Below are 21,567 nucleotides of genomic sequence, written 5' to 3'. Positions count from 1 at the left end.
CATCATCATAAAAGGGGGAGAATGTTAATCCGTGATTTCTGATGATGCATTGAAGAAGTCTACAGCAAATCAGATTGTTAGATTAGATAAGTATTAGAGTTTTGTTTAATGTTAACTTAGTTAACTGGATAACCTTTGATTTATCTTTTCAAAACAAACTCTATTTTGGATAAACCTAATCCATTTCAAATATCCTATCTTTATAAGGTTTATCTCTTTCAAAAAACAAACTAACGGATTACTGGTTTATACTCATTCAAATATTTCAAACCTAAACTTATCTTTTATTATTTTTCAAAAGAGTTTGAAATATAATCTATCTGTTACATGTTTTCTATATATACTCGACTTGATGTTTTCCAGAAAAACAACTCTCTGCACTTTCAATCTTATTCTTTTCTGAGAAAAACACTCTCTTGATTACATACATTGTTTATCCAGTTAATTGAGAGTTATAGTCGAGTTGTAATCTTTCATATCATAATCTCTGTATTTGGAAAAAAGGTGTATTGTATCACTTGTCCCGGGTTGTGGGAAGTTTGATTACAAGATCAATGCCAAGTAGCTGTGTGCTAGGTAGCTGTGTGCCAGGGAAAGGGTTCTTTCATTTGGGCCAAGATTGTAATCAAGGAAAGTTTGTAAGTACTTTATTTTAAGTGGATATAATACATTCTCTATGCTAGTTGGCATGGGGACTTGGATGTATGCCATAGACTAGGTATAGGGGCCGAACCAAGTGAAAAACTCTTGGTGTTCTTGCATTATTTTATTTCCAGCATTGCACGTTTCAGTTTCTGCAAGTTACATTCTGCTGTTAATAGGGTCTGTCTCATTTAGATTCATTCTGTCTCATTTGCAATAGAGACTGTCACATTTGTGAACAGTCGTACTTTAACTGTAAATCAATTTCGAATTTCAAAGTGGTTAAGGGGAAGTGAGAAAGAATGAGCAAGTAGTATATTAACTTGAGAGTAATCAGTTTACTTTGGTTTTATTCTTCTGGAGTTCTGGTATATTGCACCCTCTAATTAAGCTGGCATTGTTAGTTGATTTTCATTCTTTTCTTTTTACATCAACTTGGGTTCTTCAAGTGTATCTCACTTGCTTTGGTCCCTTTCTTAATCTTCTTTCACTACTTGTATTTATCTTGAACTTGCTTACCTGCTACCAAGTATAGGTTAGGACCGAATTTACTGATATCACACCTATTCGGCTATACATATTCTAGTAGAGGTCTTTATGATTGTGGGAGAGGGAATTACTCTCATTACTCTTTGTCATATGTAAGCTTATGCCTTTCAAGGATTCTTTTGTGGATTGTTATTCAAATTACACGAGAACAAAATATGTGCTCTCTGTAGGGCAAGTCTAATGCTACAGCTAAAATAGCTAGTAATTGCTATGCAATGAAGTAAATTTTATGTATGTAGTTATATGTGTCTCAAGGGAAACCAACTATAATCAGACTTAGAAGGTTGTATTGCTTTCCAATAATAAATTTTCCCAGATTACAGCACTTTAATCTGAAAACATAGCAAAAGTAACACAAAACCGCACATTGGGAGCACTGAACAATTGAGTGACATACGCAGTAATATATTGCATGCAGATCAGAATAATCAGATAATGGTGGTTACATGAACAAACAATGCACGGAACGGAAGCACATATAGTACAAATGTATGAGTTAGAAAATATAGGGTCAGTCAGCTCTGTCTTTTTCGTGCTATGCGATAGTCTGTTTGATGCTTATGAGAGAGAAGAAGCACAGTAGTACACACAACATTAAGATTGATCACTAAGTCTTAATGCACGTAGTACGTGTCTCCTGGTGGCTGTTTCTACATATTCCAAAACGATTGCACCGGTAAGTTAGTAGAGTTGATAAGCTGGGAGGCAACACAAAGTTGTTAAGAGTTCATAAGCTGGAAGAGAAAATGCCAGAAGGGAGTGTTCACAATATGTTTTACACTAAAAGGATGCTGGTGTGCATTCACCCGATGTCAAGTTTATAGACAGACAAGTCTGTGGTTGACACCACCTGGTAGGCATCAGAAATTGAACAAGGCTGAGGGCAAATATGCACACTTTTGTGGACAACATTGCATACACAAGGTTATCATTGTCTATTCCTCCTGCTGCGACGCATCCATATCATGGGCAGAAACAGTGGCTTGCGAGAGTCGAGAGCTAGGGTTACAAACGAAAGCATATTACACTTAGAGAGGCAAAATCACTTTCTAGAGTGCTCCGTATCTTTATCAAGGAGAGGCAATAGGGAAGCACATTACTCTGTTTTAGTAGTTTGTAACAGAAGCGGAACATATTTGTTATTTTCGTGCAAAATGCTTTGCGAACAAAGTTAAAAACACAAGTACCAAAAAAAAACATTGTATTAATTTTTGCACAAAACCGAGTGCTAAAACAGGACAAATAGTTTGACCTCAATTTGTAATTGCAGTCTTATACTGAGCAAATTAGAGAACAAACTACAATAGAATCGCTCTATTTATAAAACAAAACTATTATTACTCGGAGGCCCCGCGGCCCACGTGTGCAAATCTACGGCAAAACAGGACAACTAGGTGGAGTCCCACGAGTGCAGTTCCTGTTAAAGTTCATGCAACCCCTAGTAAAACACTCAACATGGCAAATTATCATGATTTTCATGAACAAATTGTGTTCCAAATACTTGCATGGGTGCCTGTAATCTATCTGTTCCGATGCAAATCTGTTTGCAAGCAGTGGCTATCTATTATTTCAAACCCTCTATTTGATCAAACTCGTCTCATCAATTCCCATCAAAGACCTTCAATATTAGCAGTTGCTGAAACATCTGGTGACAGTAGATATGGTTTCTGTGGTATCTCCAATTCCTTTAAAGATTCTGCTATTCTCCACTTGCCGACATATTTATCTGGTAATCAAGATTACTGGAGCCTTTCTTCGTGTAATGGTCTTGTCTGTTTCTCCGATTACAAGGCTATCGATATTTACTTATGGAACCCTTCGACTCGACAATGCTGCAACATACTGTCTCCTCCTAAGATACCATCGAAGAAATGGGCATTTACAGGGCTTTACTTTGATTCTATTTGTAATGACTACAAGATTTTAAGGATTAATGTGTATCATAAGTATCCGGTACGAGTAGAAATTTATTCCACAAATTCTGGTTCTTGGAGAGAAATTGAAGTTGATGATGAAGTGGAAACAAGTATAACGTCAATGATAAACTGTGGTCTGGTTATAAAAGAGACGTTATATATAAATGGCAGAGATGAGCTAATATCGTTCCAATTGCATAATGAGATGTTTAAACTAGTCCCATTACCTAGTGTTAAGCTCCGGGTTGTAATGGATAGAAGGTCCAGTATCTTCGATTATGAAGGGCGTGTAGGTTTAATCTTGCATTGCCATGATGATGAAACACTTAGTCTCTGGTTGGTTACTAGACCATGATGATGATAATGGCGTTGTGTCTTGGACAAAGAAGTTACATTTAGATACCAGCATTAGGATAGGGTTCATAACTACATATTTGGGTGACGGACAACTTGTTACATCTGAGGATCGGAAAGGAATCATCGTGTATGATTATAAAAGCAAGGAGATGAAGAAGTTTCAGCACCCAACTTGGCATTATGTCAAATCACTTCACAAGTATACAGAAGAAAGCTTTGTTTCTGTCAAGGGGTTCAAAAAATAAATATTTGTAAAGCGTTTAAAGCGATTTGGACTGAGGCAGGTAAGAATGGACAGGTGTGATGTTAATGTCGTTATTATTCTGTTTTGGTAAATTTTAAACCCTAAAAATTAAAAACTGGAAATGGTAGTTACTTTTGATCATCTCGTTTTGCATCAACTTATCGTTGTACTTTGTTCTCACTACTTCATTTGCTTTGATCCCCTTCTCATCTTTAGCTTTCTCAAATGTTATTTAGCTTAATCTCGTCTATGTGCTACCAATTACTAAAAATGTTGAACATCACGTTTGGGTATGTTTGTTGGTGTGGAAAAATGGGTTGTTCAATTTGCTTGTTAAACAAACCCTTGGGAAGCTGATATTTCCACGCTACTCGCATACACAACTCATGTGTTCCTGGTGATTCTGTTGTTATCTGTTTGGATTTAGTTGTGCTCTCAGGTAAAATAAAAATAAAGAATAGGCAAGTGATAATTATTTCAGTTTTATTCTTCTGGTGCATTGCACTCTCTAATAAAACGCATTGGTAATTACTATCTTTGTACCTTCTTCAAGTGTACTTCATTTATTGCAACATATGCAAAGTCAGCATATGCAAAGTCAGCAAGAAATGTTTTGACTAAAGTCAATAATAAGTTGACTTTACCATTTACTAGAGTATTATCATTCATCCAAACACAGCCTTACAGCTGTCAAGTTAGTTAGAGTGTTAGAGACACAATAGCAGACTATATAATGGAATGTGTACATTGCAGATTAAAAATTTTTCTATTAATAAAGAAATAATAGCTTCTTCTTCTTCTTTCTTGAGCTCAATGTTGTTACATTTCGTAGTTTAGAATTCAATATGGTATCAGAGCGATGAAAATCCAGAAGCTTTTCCGCGCGATTTGTTCATCAACGAATTCGATTAGTAGATGAAGTAAGTAACAATTCTTCGTTTTACTTGATTTTATCTTCATAAATCAAGAATCTAGTGTTATTTTGTTGAAGAATTACATATCGATTGTTGAAGATTGTTCGTGTTTTAGTACAATATTGTTTGAGTTCTTGTTTTTCAAGGTGATTTGTCGAAGTGAGTGATGAGTTTGTGATGATAAGATACACATAGTTCTATATAGATGTAGAGATCGGAATAGAAGTTTGATTGATTGATTCTCTGTTTCGAGCCTAGTTTTTACTTGATTTTCTGCTTGATTCTTGTTGAGATCACACAATCAATGGCAAAAATGACATATGCTAATGCTGTTAGTAATGTCAATAAACAGAGTAATACGGATATTGAGAATGAGATTGAGGACGAAGAGAACTTGATTACACCTACAATTGGTGATACTCAAGACATACCTGTTACCTCCAATCTTCATCCTCTTTATCTGGCTAATATTGATCATCCAGGATTAGTTTTAATATCAAAGAAACTTACTGGTACTGATAACTTTGGACCTTGGAAAAGATCCATTACTATAACTTTATCAGCTAAAAACAAGCTACATCTGGTTAATGGAACTCTGAGTAGGCCAGCTGAAGATTCTCTTTTAAGAAATCAGTGGGATCGGGTGAATGACATGGTCATTAGTTGGATATTAAACACTGTTTCAGATGAAATCAGTAATGGTATGGATTATGTGCATTCTGCACATGACATGTGGAAAGAACTTCATGATCAATTTTCAAGCATCAATGGTCATAGAGTATATCAGATTTTAAAGGATCTACATGCTTTGGAACAAGGAGAAAAATCTGTTGAGATTTATTACCATAAGATGAAAAATCTATGGGATGAATATGCAGCTTTGGAACCAACAGTTGTTTGTAAGTGCATTTGTCAATGTGACAATCACAAATTACAGGAAGAAAGGGATCAGAGGAAGAAACTACTACAATTTTTGATGGGCCTCAATGAGAGTTTTTCTAATGCAAGAGGCCAGATATTGATGATGAATCCTTTACCCTCAATTGCACAGGCCTTCTCTCTGATCAAACAGGAAGAAAAACAGAGAATTGGTAATAGTGTCACAATGTCTTTTATGGCAAACTCTATTGGCAATGCTGGAAAAGGTTTTAATACTGGTACTTACAGTAATGTGAAGAGACAAACTCTAAAATGCACATTCTGCCAAAAGGAAGGGCATGTGAGGGAGAACTGTTTTAAGATTGTTGGCTATCCACCAAAAGGCAGAGGAAAAGGAAAACCTGGTGGTTCTAATTCTGGCTTTAGACCACATGCTATGCAGGTTTCTTGCATCAATTCTGGTTCCACAACTCAACAGATTGATATTCAGCCTACTCAACAGACTACTCAACAGAATATTGCTTCATCAGTCCAGCCTACTCAACAAAATTTTGAACAATTGCAACAGCAGATGAGTAATCTCATGAGTATGATGATGCAAAATCAGCAGAAAACTTATAATAGTCCTGAAGATCATGTGCTTGGAATTGCAGGTTTGGCATTTTCAATGCTTTCTGGTAGCATTTCTCATTCTTTACTCACTTCTTGGATTATTGATACAGGAGCATCTAATCATATGTGTTGTGATATTAATCTCATGCATCATATTAAACCTATTCAGAAATCTTTTCATGTTGCCTTACCAAATAATCACATTATTCTGGTTAATCAAGTAGGGTCTGTTCATTTGAATTCTACTATAACACTTCATAATGTGTTATTAGTACCTGCCTTCAAGTGTAACTTGTTGTCTGTTAGTAAATTGGCTAATGAACACAGTTGCACTGTTATATTTTCTCATAATTCATGTATTTTTCAGGACCAGAACCAAGTAATTCTGGCCACTGGAACTGAAAATGATGGACTATATCACTTCACTTCAGCTATCACTCCTTCATCTGGAACATCTGTTTCTTTTCATGTCAGCATTGATTCTCCTGCAGTTGCTTCATCAAAACTTTGGCATATTAGATTAGGGCATAGTTCAGATCAAGTGTTGAAACACATTGATTTTCTTCATTCAATTCCTGTTTGTAATAGCTCTTGTCCTGTATGTCCTAGTTCTAAACAGACTTTACTTTCTTTTCCTAAACATAGCAATTCTCAAGCTATTCATGTTTTTTCTTTGCTGCATATGGATCTTTGGGGTCCATATCATGTTGAAACTACAAATGGATGTAATTATTTTCTTACTATTGTTGATGATTGCAGTAGAGCTACTTGGACATTCTTGTTATCTACTAAACAAAATGTCTTTTCTACTTTCAAAACATTCATTTCTTATATTCAGAATCATTTTCATACTACAGTGAAAATTATTAGAACTGATAATGGAAGTGAGTTTGTTAATCATCAATTTCAGAATTTTCTGTCTACTTTAGGCATCCAACATCAAACTTCTTGTCCTTATACACCCCAGCAAAATGCAAGGGTAGAAAGGAAACATAAGCATCTCTTAGAAATGACTAGATCTTTAAGGTTTCAGTCTGATTTACCTCCAAAATATTGGGGTGAATGCCTTTTGACAGCAACTCATTTGATCAATTTATTGCCTACACCAGTTCTGAATTTTCTTACCCTTCATGAGATTCTTTTTAAAACCAAACCTGATTATAGCTTTCTAAAGGCTTTTGGTTGTTTGTGTTATGCCTTTGTGCATCCCTCTGATAAATTGTCTCCTAGGGCCATTCAATGTGTGTTTGTTGGATATCCTCATTTGCAGAAGGGATATAAGTTGTTAAGACTTGATAACAAATCTTTTATGACTAGCAGGCATGTTAAGTTTTTCGAAAATATATTTCCTTACCATATGCCACAACCTGTCCATCATAAAAGTCTTCAAAATTTCTCTGGCCAAACTTATTCTTTCTTACATTGGCTTGCTGAACAAAATCCTGTATCAGTTGCTTCTGTTCCCTCAGATTGTCCAGATGTTTTTGACAATTCCCAATCACCTGATAATACACTTTCATCTACTAGTCCTGTCATGTTTCATGATACTAGTCCTGTTACATCTCGTGATACTAGTCCTGTTATGTCTCATGATGATTCTCCACACAGACCTGAACAGATCACAGATTTACAGACTTCTGTTACTTCAGAGTCTATTTCTGTACCTTCTGTATCTGCTAGAATTTCTAACAGACCTAAAGCTAGACCATTATGGTGGTCTCATTATCATGTTCCATCAGCATCATTGTCTACTGGTCATGGTCAAGCTATGGTTGTTCAGGATTGTAATATAGTTGAACCAAGGCATTACTATGAGGCCATCAAAGATAACAGATGGATTGAAGCCATGGAAAAAGAATTGACAGCTTTAGAGCAAAATCACACATGGACTTTAGTTCCATTGCCACCTGGCAAAAAGTGCATTGGTTGCAAATGGGTGTACAAGATCAAAACTCTTCCTAATGGGCAAGTTGACAGGTTCAAGGCAAGGCTAGTTGCCAAAGGATACACACAGGCTGAAGGTATTGATTACCATGATACCTTTGCACCTGTAGTCAAAATGGTGACAGTTAGAACTTTGTTGACTATTGCAGTAGCAAAGAACTGGCACATTGAGCAGCTAGACATCAACAATGCTTTTTTGCATGGTGATCTACATGAAGAGGTGTATATGAGACCGCCTTTGGGTTACAAGCTTCCTCCAGGTTCCAATCTTGTTTGCAGGCTCATAAAGTCCTTGTATGGTTTAAAACAGGCTTCAAGGGAATGGTTTGCTAAGCTCAATGCTAGTTTAATTGCTGATGGATACAAACAGTCTCAATCTGATCATTCTCTATTCACTTATAAATCTGGTACAAGCTTTCTTGCAGTGGTTGTATATGTAGATGACATACTACTTGCAGGCAATGACATGGTCTTGATTCAGCAAGTGAAGTCTATGCTAGATGTGAAATTTACAATAAAAGATTTAGGTCCTATTAAGTATTACCTGGGATTGGAAGTTTTCAGGAATGAAAAGGGAATGTTGTTATGTCAACAAAAATTCATTCTAGACTTACTCAAGGTGGCTGGTTTATCTGATTGTAAACCCCTGTCAGTTCCCTTAGCTTCACATCTTAAGCTTCATGACGATGAACAATCAGGTGCCTTAATTCCAGATCCCTCTGTATATAGAATTTGGATTGGCAAACTCTTGTATTTGACCACTACAAGACCAGACATAGCTTATTCTGTACAGTTGTTAAGTCAGTTCCTTCATGCACCTAGGGAAGCTCACTTGAAGGCTGCTGTTAGAGTTTTGAGATATTTGAAGTGTACTGTGTCACATGGCTTATTCTTCTCAGCTCAGAATGTTTTGAAATTGCAGGGTTACAGTGACAGTGATTTAGTGACAGTGATTGGGGAGGAGACCCTGTGGATAGACGGTCTGTAGGTGGTTATATGTTCATGCTAGGATCTTCAGCTATTTCTTGGCGCTCTAAAAAGCAATCCTTAACAGCTAAGAGCACTGCAGAAGCTGAGTATCGAGCACTAGCAGATAGTTCTTGTGAGGTTATTTGGCTTAAAAATTTATTGACCGAGTTGCAGGTGCCTTTATCAGAACATGTTAATTTGTTTTGTGATAATAAAGCTGCAATTGATCTAACTGCAAATCCAGTTTATAATGCTAGAACTAAACACATTGAACTCGATTGTCATTTCATTCGAGAGAAGATACAGCTTGGTTTGGTGAAGGTTATACAGGTTGCATCAAAGGACAATATTGCAGATATTCTCACTAAAGGTCTAGGCAAGCATCCTCATTGGACTTGTTCAGTGCGGTTTGGTTTAATGTTCCTTGACAAGCCTATCACTGGTAAATCAAATGTCCACATTGTTGATAATGCTAAGGTTCTCGATGCTGAATCTAATGGCAAATCTGTGTCTGTTCAAGGGGGGACTAAAGAGCATATTGTAACATATGCAAAGTCAGCAAGAAATGTTTTGACTCAAGTCAATAATAAGTTGACTTTACCATTTACTAGAGTATTACCATTCATCCAAACACAGCCTTACAGCTGTCAAGTTAGTTAGAGTGTTAGAGACACAATAGCAGACTATATAATGGAATGTGTATATTGCAGATTAAAAACTTTTCTACTTTCTTGAGCTCAATGTTGTTACATTTCATAGTTTAGAATTCAATAATTTGCTCTGATCCCTTCTTTCGTCTTTCTTTCACCAATTCTATTTAACTTGAACTTGTTTACATGCTACCAAGTATCGATTAGGTACATACTGATAGGACACCTATACGCTAGTAGTGGTCCTTAGTGACCGTGTGAGAGAAAATTAGTTACTCTCTTTTCTCCTTGCCTTGTGTGAGCTTATTCCTTTCAAGAATTCTTTTGGAAATTATAATTTAAAATTTCTTCAGAACTTAATATATGGTCTCTCAGGGTAAGTCTAATGCTAAAGCTGAAATAGCTACTTATTTCTACACAATGAAGTGAACTTTTATAAATCTAGTTCTGTGTTTTGCTATAGAACCGATTATAGCTATGCCTCCGATTTGCCTTTACAGGCTGAAACACAGTAAATTGAGTTGTTGTGCAATTGTGTGTTTGACCTAGTTCCATTTCCCCTGTCTATGTTACGAATTGATTGATGACCTGAAATTATCAAATTTAGAAGGATGCACTGCTTTTCAGTAGCACATTCGATGATGGTGCCTTTTGCATTTGGTCGTGAACTAAATGCCCACTTTTGACTTGTGAGAACAATTTGGACATGTAATATCTTTTTCTGCTGGAAAGATTGTTGTATATCAGAGGATTTCTGAAAGATTTATCTTGTATCTTACAGACCCTAGAACATAGAAAAACTTATAATATAATCCATAATAACAAGGTAAGACAGCATAATTAACTTGCTCTACCTGAAAAGTAAGATCCCTTGTAGCAATTACTATATTTTTAACTAGATTAATGCATCTCCATTCTACCTAGACCACAGTTTGGTAAAAAGAAAACAGAGATTAAACATTTACATAATCCATTAAAATTACTATGTATTATTAGGTCACGTCTCCTCAAATTGTGCTTATGAATTATGATGAGGCATGGACACACAAAGGAGGACTTCTTGTACTTCAAGAAAAATAGAATTGATGTTAACTAACCTCAGTATCAGATATGATCCCAGCACATGCAGGATTTAATATTCCGATGTGAAACTGCCAAGGACCTAAAAGGAGTTGATTTAGTTGCACAACTCTTATGGACTCAGAATGTACATGTATGGCAGGCATCAAATTTGAACAGGGGTAAAATCTGGACTAGTTAGAGAGTGAGCCGTGAATTCCATGCTCAAACTTTCTGTGTAGGCCGTAGAACGTCACAAGAGGGTGGATACACATCCATAGTCAGACTTATAAGCCAATTGTACACCAGAGCCCACATCCAACATGATCCCTTACTGCCTATACTTGTTTAAAATAAAGCCCGATAAATTTTGAGAAATATCATGTCGGGCATTTGGATATATGTTGTGTGCGGTGTGCCTAACACTCCATAATCGAATCTGAGTGTTGTTGCAGAGAATGTAGGAAGTACAAAATAATACAAAAAAAAAAAATAGTTTAGAGCAGAAGCAGAGAAGTAGCAGCATCTGGCTGTCTCATGCTAAACAAATTGTAATACAACAATGTTTGATAGATAGTATATAAATGAACTATGTATGTAGAAAGTAGCAATGATATATAATCTCTCATCTCAAACAAACCTAACACAATCAAAATTCATATAAACAACATATAAGCATGTAATAATTGAAGTTGTTACAAGCAGAGCCAAGTTCTACTATTGAAGAAAATAGCCGGATAGAAACAAAACAAATGCAAATAACAAACTACCATATATAAGTAATGCCTTCTGACCAGATGTTAATGTATTACCACCCAATCCAAACTGTTGATTCTCAGCAAACCCCGCAATCTCCACACTCTTATTCTCGAAAAAACTCTTAGCTGCTCCACATGTTGGACACCTCCAATCTTCAGGAAGTTTGTCAAATGAAAAACCTGGCGGTACCGGATACGAAGGATCTCCAGCAGCCTGATCATAAAGGTATCCACATGACTTGCACTCTGATATTCCTGTATTCAGCACTGCAAACTTCTCCTCAGCACGACGTTTATCGAATGCCGCTAACTCTTCTTCTTCTTCTTGTTCTTGTTCTTGTGCTACTTCTAGTGGTGTTGGATCATCTTGTGAAATGGGGGGTGTTGTTTCTTCTTTGACATCTATAGATTTGGAAATGCATTGGAGTTTTGTATGGTGATTGAGTAGGAGTGGTGAGTATGCGAAATCCGCATACCCTGTTCTCTGAACGGGATATACCGGGTATGTTTGATTGGGTTTAGGCGAGTAAGTGAAGGTGAAGAAAGTAGATGTTCTTGCTGTAGTCATTGGTAGCAGGCAGGAATTGTAGGTTAATGTTGCCTCTGCTACTGCCTTTTTTTTTGGGTAAGTTGGCACCAAACCTTCAGGTTGTAAGTGGTCTAGGATAGAACACAGGGGATATTGGATAAGGTGACAAATGGATGGTTTAATTTATACATTTTTCCTTGATTATTTTCTGCTATTATATCCATTTTATTTAAAAAATTGTCCATTTTATTTAAAAATCATTATTATGTTCATAATTTTGTGATTTAAGAAGTACTGTTTGATTATTAAATAATTTGAAAACACGGATTTGTGGTGACAATAATTAGCCTCTCAAAATATTAATTTTTTTATCAAAAAATATAAAACTTTTAAATAGGAAAGAGTCTGATATCTTGTAATCACCCTTAATTGATGAAGAATACAGAAAATGTCAAAATTTAATCCATTGACACAGAATATGCTCCGTATATTAATTTGAGATCCTGACATTGACAACATGTACTCCCTTCTATCCCATTGAATTCTATACATTATATATTACTTTTTGGTACATTTTTCAATGCTCAATTAAAACATATTTTTTTTTTAAAAAAAATCCTGAATAAAAATTTTATGTTTAAACTTTTTATCAAAAAAAATTAAAAAAAAATATTATAAAACTATACTTTATAAAAACCTCGAAATGCGTGCAAATAGTGAACGTATATTATTCAATGGGACGAAAATACGTAATATTTACGAGAGTTTCTTTTCATTATTGAAAATGAGCCGCTATAAGGAGAAATCGAATTGTGAGCTTTTATATGCGTAATAAATATTTAATTTAATTTATATTAAGCTAAATTAAAATGAAGTAACTTGTAAGTTAACAATGTAAATTTTTTAAAAAATCGCACTTCGTTTGCTTCCTATATGAGATCAAACCGAACTATTTCCAAAATGACCCGCATATAATATAAATTTATTTATTTCAATTTTGTGTTTAATATATTATTAATTGAAATGATTAACAAAAATAAATAGACTCATTCAAATAAATTTTAATATTACTAGATCCATAGAGAGTCACATTAAAAAAACAGGAGTTCAAATATGTGAATCGCCAAAACTTTCCAATCTCTATTTTTGGACGGCAGGCACTAGTTTAAACAAGCAGAACAGAAGCTAAAAAAAACTTGAACATGTCTCAAAATAGGAAGTTGATATCATACCCCAATCTTCTCACCTATTCCAGCCAAGTAACAACCGAAATGTTTACCCAATTATATGAATACACATACAGATGATTTGTGTGCTCATATAGCCAAAAGTTACCTCAATATCAGACCAGAAAGCTACAGTAATCATGGGCTTGACTGTATAACATCACCATTTCACCAGATTTTTAGAACATACCATCTGGTCTGCAGCTTATAATTTAAAAGATATTGGTGAAACTAAACAAACAAGAAAATGAACACATAAATGTCCACTTCTTTTGTAATTGCATGTCTAATTTATATAGGATGTTTCAAATGATACCAAACTCGTGAAATGGTACCACAGTATTAAAAATTTGTATGTGATTGTGAGCCAGCATTCAGGAATGTCAAACTCCAATTTCTGGTTTGTACACCTCTTTATGCCATGGTACATCTTAGAGTGTGCTAATATCGATTTTGCTTTTATGGAGCTGGAAGGCTGGGGTGATCCAGGACCCACAGTTGCATTGGATGCCTGACCAGTTGAAATAACCCAAACGAGCATCACATTTTGCACATAACAGCTTGCCCTCCACTCCACCTTCTTCAACTGGACAATTAATTCGGGTTAGTAGCTTAAAAATTTGCACGTGTGTGATTAGTCTTTAGCAATAGTAATAAAAACGATCAAGCTTATTGTGTAATTTACAAGACTACAGCAAAGGAGAGCCTACACGATACATGCAAAGCAGCTCGACAAAGGTTGACGACTCTACATGGAACTATCCTACTAAGCACAAGCTACATCATAACTGGGCAAACACATAATTTGAGCACCGATTTCATGATTTCTATCTTCAAACCGAGTTTTAAAATATGCGTAGGGTACTATAATTTGGTACCTATTTTCATCCAACGTAGAGGCTCAACAAAGAGAGATGAGCACTCAAGATCATCATATTTGTTGAAAGGATTGCCACTTCTCCTTTTAGACCAGTCGAATGAAGTCTCACCCTCTCCAGGAGCATGATCCAGAACATTACTCTGCAATGCAAGAAGCCTTCTACACTTTTTGCAGCGGTATGCTGCTGTAGAAGTCAGTGCTTTGTTCACAGACGACCCACTATCAGAAGAGGTGTCTTCTGTTGACAGGCCAGGATCAGGTCCAAGTTTAGAACTATCAATTCTTTCTCCACGATTATAAGAATCACCTGCAAGTTTCAGAAATTACATCTTTGTGGGACAGAAATACACTCATTAATGCACCTTAATATTAGTCCTTATATATCAAAGTAAAATCTAAACACCAGCACATAATCACTCAGCACTTAACACTTACTAGTTTACTGGATCTAACACAAGTTGTAAAAAAAAATCAGTGGTAATCAAGAAAATGAAATTATGAGTTTGGCTGCTATTCAGTAATAAAATGCAAAATTTTGTTATAAATGTGAAATTTTTGTTCTCTGAAACGCCCTAGTCATATTACATGAGCAGGCACAAGCTCAGCGAGTCAGATTGTGACGAATTTAAATTTTTATTTATTTTTTACTTCTAATCCTATTAAAATATAGTACTGCATATAATAATTATTATTTAAGATTACTTACAAATTGTACAATATTTTATGTATGTTCAATCTTATTTTAAATTTAATGTCATACATGTTAATTTTAATTTAAAATCTATTTATTATATTATCATATAGGTTCTGCCCGTGCTTCACATGGGTTCTCTCTGATGCTAGTTATTAATTTTTTAGTATATTATTTTTACATGTTAAGATCTGTATGTTGCAGACTTATATAATGTATAACGTTAAACATAACTGTATTCAACTCTAGTATCAATTAAAATGTACTTTTTGTTGCTCATTATAATAAACGTATTTATTATTTTATTTCAAATAATATTACTTTATCGTAGATAGCAAATTACAGGAGCAATAATAACTAAGAAAAAACTATTGACAAAACAGGCTCCCTCCATATAATTTGATTTTATTAGCTTCTTTATTCTAGAGTATATCAAGGAAGCAACGTGATATATTTTGACACACATGCGCATATATTTGCTGCTTAGAGCATCTCAATAGAGATTGTCAAAGGAGTATCCAGCCATTGACATATCAACAGATATATTAATTTTATTATTATTTTCTCTCATCCATATCATTCTTAGCAACTTCTATACAAAATTTATTCCAATAGTTAGCAAGCTCAAAATTTGTCAATGTGATCCCTATCTAAATTAAAGAAATGATATAATAAGATGAGAGAGACAATATTAAAATGGGTATATATATATACATATATATAAGGGGTTACTCTAATGGAAACCAATTTAAAATAGAAACTAGAAACCAAATAATTTAAAAAAAAATTAATTCGAAATATAACACATATGGTATGCAAATCAATCGTTGAGAGATGTAGAAAAATACAGTGAAATCGGATTTAAAAAAAAACTTACGGTTTGACGGGAAAAATCAAAATTAAAAATGGAGGGGAAAAACTAAAATTGGGTGTGGGAGGGTGCAGAGTAGTTGGGTGGGGTGATTTAGGGGGGACCATTAGATTAAGTAGATCTAATGGCTTATATTGGTTCCTAGTTTCTATTTTAATTTTAGTTTGTATTTGATCATTCCCCTATATATATATACACACTTTTGCACAATTACATGGGTTTTAACGAGTTTGGAAAGTTGCCAACTTTTGGCAACCTCCCAACTCCAATAGGTGGGCAACCAAGGGTGTAATGCCACATTAATATTGGCAACCTCTTGGCAATGAGATGCTCTTATATGCATCAATGTCTGAAAGTTGCCTCTAAAATGAAAAACACTACACCAGGGAATCAGTGAGGCCAAATATCCTAAAAGGACAAATAATCTATCAACATTTCAGTCAATTAAAAAGAATACAACTTGGAAACATCTCTAGCTGATTTAATTGCATGTATGGATCTTTATAACTATAAAGACTTGTGGAGAATTTTACAATTTTATTCTAATCTGACCGGTTGTAAATTTCACGTATTAGGATAATTCACTAAATTTCACGTATTAGGATAATTCACTGCAACCTTTATGGTCCGATGACAATAACTTAAGATTGTCACACTGGCAAAAAGCATGCTCGACTTCGGTTTAATTGTAAAAATATGCAGAAAAACTCAGACATGTACAAAAAGTCTAAATTTCCCTTTAATTGTATCAAAATGGAAAATAAAATCTTACTCATTCTCTAACCACTCACATATTTTTCACAGTATTCTCTCATCTCGCACCAATCTTCAACTGTCCATCACATCTCTCCTCGCACATGTATGTCATCTTCTTCATCTCTTTTCCACACCTCCAATTCTCTCTGCCCTCTCCATATCCATTTATTTCTCAGATATTTTGATCTTAAATATAATACAAAGAACATGGCCACTACAAAAGCAACTAATAGAGCTTGTTCTTCACCTCTATTCCTCTACCAGATAAAGATGAAGGAGAGGAATACAGAGAATTGGAGGGGCCGGATTTCGAGCTACACGATTCAGAAGTGTAAGTTGAACTTTATTGATTGATACATACCTAAATTCTAATGATATCTCTATTATGTTTGAGATACTTATGTTGTGTTTCACATACACTTTTCCTCTTCAGTTTTAAGAGAAACTGCAATAAGAAAGGGGAGGTACAAGATCTTCATAAAGAGAAATGAAAATTTTAGACTATTTTCATAACTATTATTAAGCCCGTCCTACACAAGCGTAGAAAAATAAATTTTTAAGAAAACTAAAACTGAAACACAAATTATTGGTGAATTATTTACCTGAACTCATGTAATATATCTATTTACTTAAGTGTGGAACCCAATAATGTAGGAAAATTTTGAAGCATTTTGAGAAAGAGTTTTGGATTCTGGAGGATTTCAGTATATTCAGCCTCTGATAAAGGGTAATAGACATTTAATTAGAGGGGAGCTAGGCAAAAGGTGGCAATGAAATATATAAACACAAACAAAATAATGCAATGGTCCACCAAACTCCCAAAGCTTCTATTTTATATAAACTTCTTCTCATCAGTTTCTTTCAAAACAGTAATAAGGGGAGGTTAAAGATCTCATAAAGAGAAATGAAAAATGTAGAACTACTTTAATAACTAGTATTATGCCCGCACTACACACAAGCAGAATACATACATTTTAAAAAAAAAATTGAAATATAAAGTTACGAAATTTTTAAAGCTTTTCAAGAAAGAGTTCAGTATTAGGATAATTTCAGTATTTTTTTGAAACTGTTACTAGAAAAGGAAGGTACACGATTTTCAGAAGGAGGAATGAATGATGCAAAAACGTAGAACTAAATTCGTAAGTAGTATTACGCCTGCGCTACACACGTCGAAAGATACCTTTTCAAAAAAATAAAAACATAATTATTGGTGAATTATTTACTGAACTTATGTGATATACAAAAGTCAATCTATGCCTTTAATGGAATGCTAGCAAAGTAAGTACTGAATCTAAACTCGTAATTTCTTACTGGTATCCGTGACCATTTGTACAAGTTTAAAGATCATATCTTTATGTTTTACTTATAAATATATTTTCTAAACATAGACTAGTTTATGAGTCTATCCAACCCATCGACGACGTGCATGTCATTTGACCGATCCAATATAATCTAAACATAGTTCTTGAGATGCACAACATATTCAGTTTAAACTTATAAAGAATTTGATATATGTATATACACAGGATAAATGCCATCTGAACAACCAAACCTAAAACCTAACTTGAAACAAAAGCAAAATACATCATAATAATATCGCCAAAATCTTTGACAATATAGAGATTTTAGTGGACTCGCAACATTGAAGCATCGACAAATAAATAAGTCAAACAAAAGAATCCTAACAAGCATTAAAAGATAAATATCTTACCTAGTTGAGTTAGATGGAAGCGTTTGTATACAGAGCTATCATGGTCAACCTTGAAACCCATGTCTTCAAACATTTTCAACTGCCATTGGGAAGGGATAGATTTGTTGACATCATTCACAAGAAAAGAACCCTGAAAAATCTAAAAAGACTTAAAGTTTGATCGATTTAACATGATAGTTAGTCTTACCTGATCCATGAAACCATCATTAGGACAAACAGATTCACAGCTTTCTCTTAAAGAATCTAGTGCATCTGTCACAGAATAAGCAAGTTGATAAATCATATTAATGTATATGCGAACAAAAGCGATCTAATTTTAAATTTTTGGATGAAGAACATCCAGCGCACTTACTATACTTGAAGCTCAAAAGATAGAGATACAATAATGCATATTCGTTCTACTCTAAAATAAGGTTTAACTTGTTCAAACCTTCAAGAGATAGTCGTTCAGTTCTCATCAGGTATGCTGTAATAATGGCCGCACTGCAACAAACACATTAAAAGAAGGATGTAAATCCTTAGAGGGTTGAGAAAGCAGAGAAGTAATATATCTTATACTGCGTACATTCCACTAACAATCTTGAACAGTAATCGGTAGACCGATTAAAAAACCAATATAAACAAAATTAAATAGTCAGTTACAACTTTTAACATTATAAGGTATAACTACTTATTGCTACTTGCTAGTCCTTTTAAAGCCGAGCCACTTATCACTTATGCCAGAAAAGGCCCGTATAACACCGTGGTATGGTATTCTTTCTTTCCTTTGATTACACAAGATTCAGTTGGCATTTAAAAGCTATAATGGAGACAATCTACATGAAACACAAATAATCATTAAAATATGTTTCATTCTGTGGTAAATGGCTACACGTCATTAAATTTACTCAAAAAAGTGGTTTTAGAGGCAAGTCGGTCGATTCACCAATTGACATAAATTATTACATTAAATACGGAAGTAATTAAGTTTAAATTATTTAAGCTAAAAAATACGGCTTTTTTTACATAATTATATATGTTATATAAGTATATACATTTTATCACTTAATTATCATAGTAGATACTACTGTTTTATAGATAAATTCGATAATTATAAATAGTTCAAATCATAACACAATCGGATTAGATGCATTATTTTTTAGCCCAATTTATCATTTATCTCATAATCAATATTAATCATTAAATTTTATAGTTATTGTCATCACGGATATTAATACATATTTATTGAATATATTTTTGTCTTTTCGACTAGCTGATGACTGGTTCTTCTATCAGACCCCGAAATTTTGCATCACACAAAGCATCTCAACCAAGATAAGGAACTGAATAGATCTTGTTTACCTCAGAAATTTATTTTTTTCAAATAGGTTACACCTCAACAATTCAATATTATGACATGCTTTAGAAAAATATTTGTTGTGTGTACTTGTCGGATCCCCTCTAATTTTAAAGTAGATTATCCATTTGACTGTTAATCCATTTTTCCAGCTATCTGTACCCTACTGGAGTATGCAAGTTGTGATCCTACACCTATTTATCCTGAAAGAGGTGCAGGAAATTCGCTGTTGCATCAATGATTAGAAAACATGGGAATCAAGCATGCAATTATGGCTGAAAATGAAGAAGTCAATAAAAATAAATTCAAATCCTAAAAGTGATCAGAATCATTAAGAATTTTACAATAGCCAACTCGAATATGGTATTTTTTGCACGATCAGTAGATTTTATTATTGTACTGATAAAATATTTCATATTATTTTACCACATCTAAGGAGTCAAATGAAGAATTAGAAAGTCAAAATTAGTTTTCTAATCAAGAAATGGAAGAGCAAAGATTCTACATATAACTTCTAGTCTTCTACAACATAAAAATAACAGTATGTTCTCTACTAAAATTGAGATGAGCAATGGAATTTGTAGTACATTATTCGAAGCCCTGACACTTGTACAAAGAACCAAGAAAAGTTAGATGGTTAAAAATAAACCAATAGAAGTAAAGAATCACCGGAATTTTAAAGCAAATTTGTCAAGTTGAGGCTAAATGAAAGATGGTATAACACAATTAATCAAATATAAGATGTACCTTCTTGACACACCAGCAAAGCAGTGGACCAAGATTGACCCCAGTTTTCTACTTTCATCAATAAAATTTAAACACACATCCAAATAATCAAGCAAATTCTCTCTCTCCATATCCCTTAGAGGCACCGCCATCCTCACTAATTTCAAATCCTTGCCTGCATATTCCAGCAAGTAAAGAAGCTTTTCTGATGATTGCAAAGTCCCTGAATTGTCGCCGGCATACACATCAGATCCCGCATCTCCAAAATATACCCTGCGGATTTCTTTAGTGGGGATTGACAGACCACTGCGCCATTCAGAAAAGAACGAAATTGAGGAAGAGCTTAGAACTGATAAAATATGTGTGACTTGGCCACTACCGTCCTCGAGTATCTTTGCAGCATCATTGATGTTGCTGATAGATAAATTTTCTCGTACCAGATACGGCATATCACAAAATTATTACTGTGACAAAATAGTGCCTGCGCAAAGAAATGAAACATTAACCTTTATAACCTCATGATAACCTAGGCAACATAAATACGGGTTCGGCTGAAATTCGGTAAATTCAAATACAGGGGATACTGCAAATATTAAAATATAAATCCAAGAATTGTATTTTAATTAAACAAAGAAGTAAAATAAACAAGTTGAACATTCGAAAGAGCCAAATACATACAATTGTTATTTGACTAACACAGCACACAACTTTAATCGTCAGCCGTAAAACACGCAATATATATAAATACAAGCTATACATACAGGATGGTACAGAACAGACTAATTTGCTATTGAATATACACAATTAAAAAACACAAATAGATGACAAAGAATCGAAGTTAGCCGACTGATTAAGAGACGGAGAAACTGCGACGACGGCGTACTGCGACGGTGAACGGCCGCAACGACGACGACGGAATATAGCGATGGCGACTATTAAGTCGTTTCTCCTCTCCTCGTCGTCTTTGTAATATCCCTGTTTTTTTGCTAATTATTTAATTACTTTTTTAAATGACTAACGACTTACTCCCGAGTTTTAAAAAGGAAGGAAAACAAGTAGAGGGTAAGTAAAGTTGTTTCACTTCCCTCCGTAATCGTGCTCCCGAGTTTTTAAAAGTAACGAAAGCAAGTGTTATTGAATGCAAATTTAACAATCTTTCACTCCAAAATTTTCACTCCAAAAATGGGATGAAAGTACTTTATTTTCTAATCACTTACTTCCTTCCCATTAAAAAACTCGGGAGCAAGCCGTAAGATTAGAAAAAATGATAAAATAACCATTTTTTTAAAATAAATTAACCAAAATAAACATTGTCTATTGAATACTCCAATTGAATATTTCAATTTGT

The 21,567-nt window shown here is 34.3% G+C and overlaps 3 protein-coding genes across 4 annotated transcripts; 1 reads left to right on the top strand and 2 right to left on the bottom strand.

Annotated features, from left to right (window-relative positions):
* The first annotated feature begins 2,646 nt into the window (after positions 1–2,646).
* On the top strand, positions 2,647–3,462 carry LOC141719257 (F-box/kelch-repeat protein At3g23880-like). Its single transcript, XM_074521629.1, has one exon. The coding sequence runs from the start codon at positions 2,647–2,649 to the stop codon at positions 3,460–3,462; it is 816 nt and encodes a 271-aa protein (XP_074377730.1).
* Positions 3,463–11,331: 7,869 nt separating this feature from the next.
* LOC141720517 (uncharacterized) lies at positions 11,332–12,179 on the bottom strand. Its single transcript, XM_074522961.1, has one exon. The coding sequence runs from the start codon at positions 12,059–12,061 to the stop codon at positions 11,453–11,455; it is 609 nt and encodes a 202-aa protein (XP_074379062.1). The 5' UTR covers positions 12,062–12,179; the 3' UTR covers positions 11,332–11,452.
* Positions 12,180–13,225: 1,046 nt separating this feature from the next.
* Positions 13,226–21,225, bottom strand: LOC141720516 (uncharacterized). Of its 2 annotated transcripts, none has more exons than XM_074522960.1 (7): positions 21,103–21,225; positions 20,241–20,700; positions 18,588–18,640; positions 18,345–18,409; positions 18,158–18,236; positions 14,127–14,435; positions 13,226–13,834 (listed from the first exon to the last, which is right to left on the bottom strand). In XM_074522960.1, exons 2-7 carry the CDS (start codon positions 20,666–20,668, stop codon positions 13,680–13,682), a joined length of 1,089 nt encoding a protein of 362 aa, XP_074379061.1. In that variant the 5' UTR covers positions 20,669–20,700; positions 21,103–21,225; the 3' UTR covers positions 13,226–13,679. The 2 variants fall into 2 exon arrangements, with proteins under 2 accessions (XP_074379061.1, XP_074379060.1); XM_074522959.1 differs by having other exon boundaries at positions 21,067–21,223.
* Between the last annotated feature and the right edge of the window lie 342 nt (positions 21,226–21,567).

Source organism: Apium graveolens, chromosome 4, assembly GCF_009905375.1.
Source record: "Apium graveolens cultivar Ventura chromosome 4, ASM990537v1, whole genome shotgun sequence".
Taxonomy (NCBI): Eukaryota; Viridiplantae; Streptophyta; class Magnoliopsida; order Apiales; family Apiaceae; genus Apium; species Apium graveolens.
Note: the sequence above shows the minus strand (reverse complement) of the source record. Positions and strands in the feature narration are given on the sequence as shown.

Bases quoted from the DNA above. Each gene is read 5' to 3' on its own strand.
- LOC141719257 (XM_074521629.1), top strand. From the start codon at position 2,647: ATGGCAAATTATCATGATTTTCATGAACAAATTGTGTTCCAAATACTT.
- LOC141720516 (XM_074522960.1), bottom strand. From the start codon at position 20,668: ATGCCGTATCTGGTACGAGAAAATTTATCTATCAGCAACATCAATGAT. The intron at 18,641-20,240 runs GTACATCTTATA...TGTTTGTTGCAG, and splicing joins TTTGCTGGTGTGTCAAGAAG to TGCGGCCATTATTACAGCAT. The intron at 18,410-18,587 runs GTTTGAACAAGT...ATTCTGTGACAG, and splicing joins TGAACGACTATCTCTTGAAG to ATGCACTAGATTCTTTAAGA.
- LOC141720517 (XM_074522961.1), bottom strand. From the start codon at position 12,061: ATGACTACAGCAAGAACATCTACTTTCTTCACCTTCACTTACTCGCCT.